The 11,328-nt window shown below is 37.6% G+C and overlaps 1 protein-coding gene across 1 annotated transcript; it reads left to right on the top strand.

The window, feature by feature from the left end:
- Positions 1-3,312: 3,312 nt before the first annotated feature.
- Positions 3,313-11,328, top strand: LOC149002711 (polyadenylate-binding protein RBP45-like). The gene is made up of 7 exons (XM_089136691.1): positions 3,313-3,890; positions 5,128-5,599; positions 9,361-9,416; positions 9,495-9,625; positions 9,721-9,817; positions 9,907-10,074; positions 10,815-11,328. The coding sequence occupies exons 1-7, from the start codon at positions 3,540-3,542 to the stop codon at positions 10,815-10,817; spliced, it is 1,278 nt and encodes a 425-aa protein (XP_088992817.1). The 5' UTR covers positions 3,313-3,539; the 3' UTR covers positions 10,818-11,328.

Below are 11,328 nucleotides of genomic sequence, written 5' to 3'. Positions count from 1 at the left end.
TTACTAATTAGTGATCTTCCTAAATCAAAGGTCTATGTTTTGGATGATCTAAAAATTTTGCTTTCTTTGGACCCCTTTAAGGACATAGAGTGTGAAGGCAATGCGGAAGGATTTGCGTGCTTCAGTTAGCCCTGAAGCTGTTAAATGTAGATTCTGAAAAAATCTTAGTCCAAGTCTCAACTAGACATAACCATTACATTATGTGTGCCTCTTCCCTTCCAAAAGGAGATTTGCTCATTTCTACATTCTTGGATCAAGCATACCAAAAAATCAAAGTGTTGAGATCAATCAAATGATCTTGCACAAAGGAATGATGGAGATCTGAGAAAACATCGATGGAGAGATGAGAGAACATCGATAGAGATCTAAGATCTGAGAGATACAAAGATAGATGACATTCTGCATCTTAGTAAAGTTCCAAGTCTTTTCGTTCTTCTCTTCCACCTTCAAATTGATTTTCGGCAATGTAGTTTCTTGTGTATAAGAGAAACAATGGAGGATTTCTATATGGAGAATCCATTGACGTGCACTCAAGATCAGCAATCCGATACTATGCGATCGCTTTTTGTAGTAGAATCAAATCACATGACATAATATCTCATTATAAATTGTCTCAATCGGTTCATCTTCAGACAATGAATGCCATGAGGGAAAGCATTTATAACCAAAACAACATGACGGGCAAGAGTCCTATGGTGGACTACACATAGCCCAATAAAGAAACCTCTAAGGCTACCAATAAGGTCTCGGTTTTCTTTGTTTCTACAAATTTTTCGTTAAGCATTTCAGAATCAGCCAAGATTATCTTGACTCGTTTCCGGGATTAGCCCTCGATGTGGGATATGGAGAGGGGAGGCTTAAAGCCCAGCCCCCCCCAATCATCCAAAATACTTTCTGATATTTTTTCATAGTGGAGTTTTCTCTCTTGCCCATATATTCTTCTATTCTCTTATTTGTTGATTGTTCAATTCGGTGGGTTTTTCATAACCTAACATTCCGTGGCTTTAAGCATAGGTGAACCATCCTGCTCTTCCGATAACTGAGCTATAGTTTATTGCTTAGTTCCAACATACGATACCAAATGTTGCTCCAAAAACCTATTTGATAGTGCAAGAAAACAACTTGTAAAAAACGTGCTCGACTGGGTTTGTCGAGGAATGTCTCCGTCGAAGCACATAAGTTTAGAAGAAGAAAACAACTTGTAGAGCTCTCAATACTAGAGAGAGTAACCCAAGAGTGTATACCTATTAATGAAGAAGGTGTGAGTATTTATAGATTTTAGGAGAGGTTACCTTAACTGTGTAATAATGGAGTTCGAATGTAATTCTATAATTATTGTTAACTTCCTAGGGAGAGAAATCTTATCCGGCATGAAAGTATTACTTGGATTGTTGTTGTGGAGTCCGATCTAGACTCTAATAGCAATTGGAATTATCCGACTTGATCGGAATCCGTATTCCTATCTTTAAGGAGGTTGGTTATGCTTAGTGTATATGTTTCCTATGTTATCTCTTTCATAAACATCTCAAAGTATGGTTGGTTCAGATGTCTTTGGATCGATTGTAGTCGGACCATCCAACCAACAATGGTCGCACCATCAAATAAAGGCCGACCATAACAATTACCCAAAAAAAAAAAAAAAACTTACGATCCAATACAACAAACACTTGCTTTAAGAGAACAAGTGGTAGAAGCCACTCATCACTATTTGAGAAATAAATAACTTTTTGTTATACCAATAATAACATTAATGAGAATCCATCTACACCCTACAAGAAATTAAAAGGGAAAAACTGGAAAATTTTTTCTACTAGAAATGGTTTTTAAATTTTAAACTTTAGAGTGTTAATTTATTTTTTGGAGTGTATTTGTATGGGAAGGTAGTAGCTGAATGGACGTGTGAATATGTTATGTTGTTCCATCTGGGAATAACATTTTAACTTAAGGGTTCCAAATTTCTACCGTCAGATCTGTTAATTAAATTTGAGTCGTCTAATAAAATTCCTATTTTATCTTCCATTATTATGGTTTAGTTAAGATAACCTTTTATCACCGGTTAAATTTTCAAAAAGAAAAGAAGAAAACAATGGCGGTTAGAGTCTCTGTTTCTCCTCTCGCCATGAAACTCGCTCCAAGTTTGGACCTGATTACGGAGTCTTTGTTGCGGCTTGAAAAAGTGAAAAATAAATTTTTATCCCTGAGATCTCGTTACTCTTTTCTAGTTTTTAATTCCATCTCGAAAGATACAAACAAGAGATTCCCACATATTTATGTTCGATGAATCTTCCACAAATCCAACCTTTTTCCTCCAAGTCTCTCCAGAAAATCAATTGTGTTGAACCAATAGAAGAACTATATTAGAGAAGGAATAGAGGAAGAAGAAAGAGATACAACTGTTAGCATGTGACATTAGGTTAAACTTCACTAACCCATTAATAATGGGAAAAAAATGAATTTTATTGGACGATTTATATTTAATTTAATAAATGATGGTGAATATTTATAGTCGTTCTGTTAACCTATTTACATGTCCATTATGCTACACTTTAGCCTATTTGTAATTAAGGGTGTCAATCGGTACGATTTCGGTATGGTATAAACTTTGAATACAGAAAACCAGAACCGTAACGTACTGAATTTAAACGGTACGGTACAATTTTAATATTTACAAAAATGGTTAGGTATGATTTTGGTATTAAATCAATACGAGAAAACGATTTAAACAAAATATCTAGTGCGGTACAATTTTGGTACGAATGAACTTAATGCCACTTTTGTTATTAGTTCATTAAGATCCTAATGAAACTGTGATCAATCAATCGATAGAATTTGAAATTAATAGAGATAAAATAAGTAAATCTAATTAATAGAGACAAAAACAAGTAAATCTAAGAAAAGAAGTGAATGATAAAACGAAAAAATTGAAATAGAGAATTAGGGATAGGGTAAAGGTAAAGTGTTTTAATTGTAAAAATTACAATTTATATCCCTTAATTTGGTATGGTACCAATTCGATGAGGTTTCGGTAGACGGTATGAGTATCTAAAACTGGAATCCTACCGAAGAAATTCAGTTTTGATACGTACAGTACCGAATTTTGAACAGTACGATACGATGTTGTTTTACACGGCGTTGTTTGGTACAGTTAAATAGTTTTGGTACGCAATTGACACCCTTATTTGTAATTGATTCTTTTTCCAGGATAATAATTATAATTGATTACAAATCCAAGGATAAATATGTCTTTTTAACCTTTTATTGATTTATTTAATTCCTTGATAACGCCTTTTTTAGGTTCCCATCCCCGTCAGATTTTCCCAAACTTCCTTTTCGCAGACCGCTTTTTTAATTTTAGGGTTAGGTTTTCTCTGACCCTAACCCTTATCTTCTCAGCGTTGCGTCGCCTTCTTGTTACGGAGCGTGGATAAGAATCCTCTTCCTTCTTTAGGTGCTCTTTAACGAAGTTGGTTTCATCCGCTTCGCGTCGTCTAGGTTTTAAGGTTTAGAGTTTCTTTGATTGTATTGTTATTTGAACGAATATGATGCAACCTGCAACTGGGGTGGCTCCTTCCGGAATGGCTCCCCCAACGATGAATCAACAGTACCAGCAACAGCCACCACCGCAACAACAATGGATGATGATGCCTCAACAGCAGCCTCTTCAGCCGCAGCCTCAGCCACAGCCTCAGCCTTCTCATGTGTGGGCTCAACAGCCACAGCAAGCGCAGCAGCCGCAGGCACCACAGCATCAACCACAGCCCCAACAGTATCAGCAGTACGCCGCTGCGCAGCCAGCGAGCGCAGATGAGATCCGCACCCTCTGGATTGGAGATTTGCTGCCCTGGATGGAAGAGAATTACATCCTCAGTTGTTTTGGTTATTCAAACGAGGTAACATATTGCTCTTTCACCATCTTTGAGATTGACAAGAAATTTTTATGCCGTTTCTTTCTTTCATTTTATTTGAGATTGTTGTAGAATTTTACCTTTTTGGGTTGATGAATTTATGCCTGATCTAACAATTTCAATGTGGTAAAGCACTAGGGTTTTAAAGAAACCCAAGGGTGTTGAATATGCCTTGCTGGTAGACTTGTCAATCGACTTAGTTCTAAATGTGCTATTTTTCAGTTAAAAAAAATTTAGCCTGTGAATTTTGTGATGGTTGCTTAAGTTCTGGCTACATTGGTCGTCGGAAAAAGAACTTTTCTTCCTGCGGGGTGCTGAAGCACCTTCTCTCTTGAACTGTTTTGTTGGACCTCACCTCATCTAACCTCATTGGTGCGCTATCCTGTGCCGCTAGTGCAGAGAAATCTCTTCCTTATTTTTGTTGTTAATTGTATCTTAGACGTCTCTAAGTCAGATTTCAGTCATGCTCCTGTTGGAACCAATTCATTTTAAATTGATTATAGTCTTCCAAATTCTTTTTTACTCCTAACAGATATGATTATTGTTCCAAAAATATGCGTTTGGTAGTGATTCTGTTCTGGGATATCAGTTCTTGCGTAAAACTGGTTTTACACGTTTCTGTGGTAGGATATATATCTTTGTTTGGAACTGGGCATTTGATTATCCCGTTCCAAAAGTATTTCCCAACTGGGTCTACAAAATGAAAAATCTTGTCTCTGAGCAAGGGCGCTTGGCAGGAGAGCAAGGTGGAGGGTGGTGTTTACAAGCAGGGAGGTTTCCACCGTCAGGGCTACTTTGTTTCCTGGAGCATTCCTTACAAGCTGTACTTTAGACCACAACAACTAAACAATGCTTGAAACTGTTCTCCAAGACCATTACCCAATGCCTTCCAAAATATAGCATTGGAAAGTGTGGACTAGGAAGGAAACATCCTTTCCATGTCGATCCATCAATGGTACACGAATAGTAGAAAGATCGGCATTATATCCCTTACCTTAAAGAGTTATATTGTTTTTGTCAGTCTGTTTTCAATTCAATTTGTTTTAAGATCTTTAACAAAGGGGAGGCAGGAATGAGCATGGTTGGCTCAGTAAGCCTCTGCCAGTTTTTTGGCTGTAAATAAATTTAGATACATTGGGTTATCATGTCTGTTGTAGCATCATATTTATTTATCATGTTAATGTTCTGGCAGTAATGATGACGGTAATGCTGTTATTTGCAGGTTCTCTCGGTGAAGGTTATCCGCAATAAACAAACTGGTCAGTCTGATGGTTATGGCTTCATTGAGTTCGCTTCTCGTGCTGCTGCAGAGAGGATTTTACAGTCCTACGCTGGCACACCCATGCCTAGTGCTGAGCAGAATTTTAGACTTAACTGGGCTACTTATAGTGCTGGGGACAGGCGTCATGATGATGGGGCAGATTTCCCAATATTTGTGGGGGATTTAGCTGCTGATGTCACAGATTACATGTTACAAGAGACCTTCAGGAGTCACTATCCCTCAATCAAGGGTGCTAAAGTTGTTACTGATAGAACAACTGGACGGTCAAAGGGTTATGGTTTTGTTAGGTTTGGAGATGAAAATGAGCAAAAGCGTGCGATGACTGAAATGAATGGCATGTTCTGTTCAACTAGGCCAATGCGTATTGGACCAGCAACCATGAAAAAGAATGGCGATGGCCAACAAAATAAAGGTATGCATTTGTTGAGTTCTTATAGTATGAGATTTGTTGTGGTAGTTTGTTTTTAAGTAGTATATGTTCTAAGAGGAGCTTATTAGTGTGCTCTAGTTGTATGACCCTTTTTGGTTTGGAATCTTTTTTGAGTGTTCTGTTGTATTTTTGGTTTGACAGTGCTTGAGACTTGATCAGATAAACTTTGTTTAAGATTGCATTTCCTTCAGTTAAAAACTTGAAGAAAGCGGGAATTTACAAGTTCATTTCGATCCATTACTTTCCTTTATAAAATTGGGCATACTTAATGTTGAAACTTCAGACACTCATAGAACTCATGTTGTCTCAAAGCAGGATGCCAAGAGGCTCTCTCATTTAGAGGCCTGGAACCGATTTCAGCTGAAATGATTCCCAGTTAGTACGTGGTCTCATTTAGGTCAGTTTTACTGTTTATGGCGTAATTTTGTCCTTAATTTCAGTTTCCTGTGGCATTTCTTGTGCTGCATCGTCGTTTTACTTCCAGTTCTTTGTATTAAGAGCTTCATTCTACATTTATTCACTTCCATTTCTTTTAAAGTTTCTGTTGGTTCTGGCAACTTCCTTTTCTATTGTACATCAGTCAGTAATCAGTGCTAAGTTCTTTTTTGGGTTAGTTCCGTTGCTCCATTATGTTACAGTTATTGAAACAGAAGTTTCTTGTTTCCTTGTTTGAAGTTCTGACTACTGTTTCCAGTTTCTCATTCCTTTAGGGTGGTGGGGGGGATTTTTTTGATTTTTAGGTTGCGTTCCCTAATGTGAGAGCTTTAACTGCCCAAAATTTTCATGCAGCAGCAATGCTTTAAGTTGCATGGGCATGGGCATATGATATACATTTGTGTCTTAGTTTAAGGTTCTTATTGCATTATCTTGTGATGTCACATCTACTCTCTCTGGTTTTGTTTTATTGTTTATGCTGCTTTAGCTAATTCTGATTGTTAGCTTGTGATTTACATTATTCAGAAGGGATATGTTAACAGCTGAATTTTCTTCAGCAGTGCATATCTGCTGACGAATATTTATGTCATTTAATTAAATTTCTATTAGTATGTGTTAATAAAGCACCTGAGTGTTGTACATTTGTGTACGTACTTCGATTCCTTTTCTGCCAGACCCCCACAATGTGATTTTCCCTACAGATTTATCATTCAATGTTCTATTTTTTGGTAGCCTATCCTGCCTGTGTCCTTTGAGCAGAGTTTTAGAACTAGGAACGGCTTCAGTCTTTGTCCACTGTATATTGAATTTTGAACTTTGTTTTGCAATTGCGAAAACAAATGAGTTCATATGGTTATCGACTTGTATCATTATGGGGCATGTCATATTGATGAACAGGGCTGGATGATATCTTGGTTTGATTCAACTCACATTTTATGTGATTGAGCTGGATCATAGATGTGTGTTATGAAGTAGATATGGGGATGGATATACCAAGAATGGAGTTTGGCTTGCACTGGGATCTTTTTAAACTGTTAAACATGTGTCTAGAATCTGTGCTATCAGTCTTATTTTGCTATTACAACCTGTGAGATGGATAATTACTCCTTGCACTGGCTTTGCTGCTGTTGCCATCTTTGTTTGTATGGTTGACTATCATATGAATTTTGGTGATTAGTTTTTCTTTAACATGATAATGTTGCATCTAGAATCAACTTGTTTCAGACATTTTATTGTATAAGATTTTGATTTTTTGACCAGGGATTCAAAGATTTGTGCAAATTGGGGTTGTTTCATATTATTAGATGACCTTCAATCTGATCAGTTGTATCTTTCTGATCAGTTATATTAATACTAGTGTTGGTTTTCTCATGTGGTCATCCAATTGTTATTCTTATACTATTCTCATGTGTAGTTTCTCTTGATTTTTTTTTCTCCTTTTAGGCTTTTCAAACATAATTTAATCCTTAAATCCTTAAAACTTACAAAAAGAAAAGAGAGAGAGAGAGAGCGAGATAGACAAGCATTTGGAATGAAAATTCATCAAATTATAAACCATGTGATAATGCTGTTATCTTCAAGTTGCAATCTCCTTCAAGTGCTGTTTTGCAGCAAATCAAGAACCTGATTGGTTGTTTAACCTGGAATTTAATGGATGCAAGCATTATCAGGTTGGATTTGATTTTAGAAATTGAGAAAATGTAGATTTTTTGGAGGCAGTTTCAGGACTCACCGAAATTAGCTAGAACTCAGGCAGGCTGTAGCTCAAGGGAGGTCTGCTAAAATTTCAAAGAACCACACCTGTCTCTCGTCAGGTCTCTCACTCATTGTTTAATGGAGTTTTAGATTAAACAGCCATCGAAGCTTCCATTCATTAAATTGCGACAAGCTGGATGGAAATAGTTCCTGATGTTGTATTTATAAAGTTCAAAATCTAATCCTGATCAAAATAGGAATCTGGAAACCTTAGAAATACTTGCGATTTCTCTGATTTAAAAAATTAACTAATTTTACCCCCCAAAAAACATAAACAATAGTCCTACATAAACTAGGAAAGAAACAAGTAAATACTAATGAATCTTATGTGTGCTCCCTTTGCAACCATCCCAGCCAACTGGTGTTGTTGGTCACCACTAGGCCCAAAAGTGGGATCCTATTTCAGGTTCAGCCACTGGCCTCATGCTTCCCCCCCCTTCTCGCAGCTACAATACAACCCCATACACTTAGCTAAATCATTATTATTCATGTAGGTAATGATGTGAGAGCTGTCATGTACGGAGGGCCTTGCTTATTAGGCTGCTGGTATAACTTTGAAGTGACAGCTTACCAGTTCTTGCCATTTCAAATTGTTTGAAGTGTCAACAGTTTTGGAGTACTGTCGAAAGGCTGAAATACATGGGGTATGTATAATATGGTAGGCGATATGTTCAACTAGGGGTGATTAGTTTTATCTGGTCAGTTGCTTAGATTGTCGATCCTATCCATCCATTTCTCAACGTAGGTTGTGCTTTGTGGTAAACCTAGGAACACAATCATTGTAATACCTTTGTATTTTTGCCATTCCCATTGTTTGGGCATTGAGTTTTGGGCGGGGGTTGCAAAGGGTTCTTTCACTCCGTGTTGTTCAGCTGTTTTTACCTTTGCATGTAAGAGAACTAATTGAAGTGATCACATTGAGTTGGTTTGTAGTCTGTTTTCCCCAAGCCTTTGAGGGTTCGAAAACCAGGATTTTAATATTATATTTCTTAATATGGCTATTGCCTCGTGGGATGGCCTAAAAACATGGGATGGCTGGTGGTCTGACTTAAGGCCAATAAATTGACTTATTGTATGATGGAATCCTCCTGCCAGTTCCCAGTTCCTCCTTTTCCTCAAGCATGAGTGCTATTTAATGCTGTGTTCTTGCTATTTCTGTTATATAAATGGTGCTCCAAGTAGGCCTTTTTCACGATATTTATCATATCATGTTTTTTACAGTCACAGTTTTGTAGTCAGCAAATTTTGGGAAGTCACTTTTGCATTCATGCACTGGGTATATGACCTTTTTTAACTCGTGCAGTGGTGCATGCTATAATTCTTATTGTGACTTGACAGGCTGGTAGGAATGAATAATATTCCGTTTGACTTATTATTTACTGCCCAATGTCATGCTAGATGTTTATGTTATGTAGTTAAATATCAAGTAGGAAATTTGGGCTGGTGCTAGATGTTTATTCTTTACTTTCATCTTATACCATCACTGGTCTTTTTTCCTGTATTCATTGTCAATTGGTTCTCCCTTATTCTTCACCATCATTTGTTATTTGCAGCTATGTTCAATAATTCCCAAGGAACTCAGGATGAGAATGACGCCAATAATACAACTGTGGGTACTTTATTCTGTTTCAAATGTGTGCAGGTCATTTATACCATTTGATTTTGACACTTCAATATTTGACTGCAGATATTTGTTGGTGGTTTGGATTCCAATGTTACGGAGGACCATTTGAGACAAAATTTTTCCCAATATGGGGAGTTAGTTCATGTGAAAATACCAATGGGAAAGCGTTGTGGATTTGTTCAATTTGCAAGCAGGTTTACAGAGTTGCTGAATATCTTTACAGCCATTCTTGATTTTGGAGTATCAAATCTGTGTTTTGTTTTTCATGTTTTTATGTATGATGTTTCAGACCTTGTGCTGAGGAAGCTTTGCTGATGTTAAACGGAACTCAGCTGGGAGGACAGAATATTCGACTTTCGTGGGGACGTAGTGCTTCAAACAAGCAGGTTTGTGAATGTGAGCTATTAGTTAATTGATGTCTGTAAAAATTTTAAATTTGTTGCTCCTATCCTAATATGATATGATAAATATGCAGGCTGCAACTGTGGCTCAGCCACAGCCAGATCAAAACCAGTGGAATGCTGGCTATTATGGGTATGCTCAGGGTTATGAATCCTATGGATATGCACCAGCTCCACAGGATCCTAACATGTATTCTTATGGAGCATATCCAGGGTATGGAAATTACCAGCAGCAGCAGCAGGTGAGAATTTGTTTACAGAGTTCTTAAATGTATATGTAGGGAGGAACACTTCCTCATTGGCCCCTGCACCAGGGTGGGCTGATGTTGGGGCCATCCAGTGGGAAGATCATTGACCAATGGTTAGTATTCCACTTTTTTAGGTTGTGGTTGGGGTTGGCAGTGTGCTTGGGTTGTTACTTCAGGGGAGGTCTACAGTTGTGATTAGGCAGCTTTCCTTTCCTGCTACATAACATATGCACTGCACCCCTCCAGAAAGGGAAAATAGAGCATGCACATTCTTTTACAGGTTCCTCTTTGTACCTTTCTCACAAGGTGCAGCACCATTGCATGTGTTTGTCTTTTACATTAGGTGCCTTAAGACAAGTGCTGTATAGAAGCAGTTGGTTTTGTCAACATGTTGGGATACTTATTTTTCACCACACTGGGTTCACGAAACCCTGTATGGTTTTACTGCATCATAGAGATCCCCATATCCACATCTGATAACATGCAGTGAATGGATTCATTTTCCCTGTGGCTCAAGGAAAACTCAGTCAACTGTTAATTCGCTCAGATGAGAAGGTTTTGGAATTCCAAAACTGATTTCTCCCTGATTTTTGGAGAGCACATGAGATATCATGTGTTCTTCGGTACTTCTTCTGATTTCTGAGGATTGATGGCCTAGTGTGGCATTTCTTTTCTTTTTTAATCTTCTGCTATAAATGCAATTTCTTACTACTGTTTTTTTCTTCTTTTTGCAGTGATAGGCTTCATCTGTAGCAGAGAGGAATTGACTGATTTTGAATTGGATATGACTGAAGTATAGTGGCATATGTTGCGGATTTAAACAGGGAGCAAGAAGTTTGGATGTTTCCATTTGTTTAAATGTACACTTTAGTTTACTGATGGTCAAGTTCATTGCTTATCCTCAGTCCGAGATCCTTGAAATGAGCCATGGAGTAGGTTTACTTGCTGATTTGATGACCATTTCGGCATTTTGGTCTTCCCGTTCTGTTTTTTCTGCCGCTGATTTTCTGACAGATTTATAGTGTCTAGCTACTTAATGTTTGTGATACAGGAATATATATGTTTGGTAGATTCAGTTCAACCTCATCTCGGCGTCCCAGAGTTTTATTTTCTCTCTTCCCCCACCCCTCTCCTCTCTGCTGATGGTTTGAATTGGAATCAGTTGAAATGTTGCATTGTATGTTTGATTAATATGGAACGCCATTGACCATTTGTAGTATTTTTAATCCAGTTTGTCTTTTAAAGACC

Source organism: Hakea prostrata, chromosome 10, assembly GCF_041222555.1.
Source record: "Hakea prostrata isolate BN-2017 chromosome 10, UWA_Hpros_2, whole genome shotgun sequence".
In the NCBI taxonomy this organism is placed as follows: Eukaryota; Viridiplantae; Streptophyta; class Magnoliopsida; order Proteales; family Proteaceae; genus Hakea; species Hakea prostrata.
This window is presented reverse-complemented; position numbering and strand designations above follow the sequence as displayed.

Bases quoted from the DNA above. Each gene is read 5' to 3' on its own strand.
- LOC149002711 (XM_089136691.1), top strand. From the start codon at position 3,540: ATGATGCAACCTGCAACTGGGGTGGCTCCTTCCGGAATGGCTCCCCCA. The intron at 3,891-5,127 runs GTAACATATTGC...TGTTATTTGCAG, and splicing joins GTTTTGGTTATTCAAACGAG to GTTCTCTCGGTGAAGGTTAT. The intron at 5,600-9,360 runs GTATGCATTTGT...TGTTATTTGCAG, and splicing joins CGATGGCCAACAAAATAAAG to CTATGTTCAATAATTCCCAA.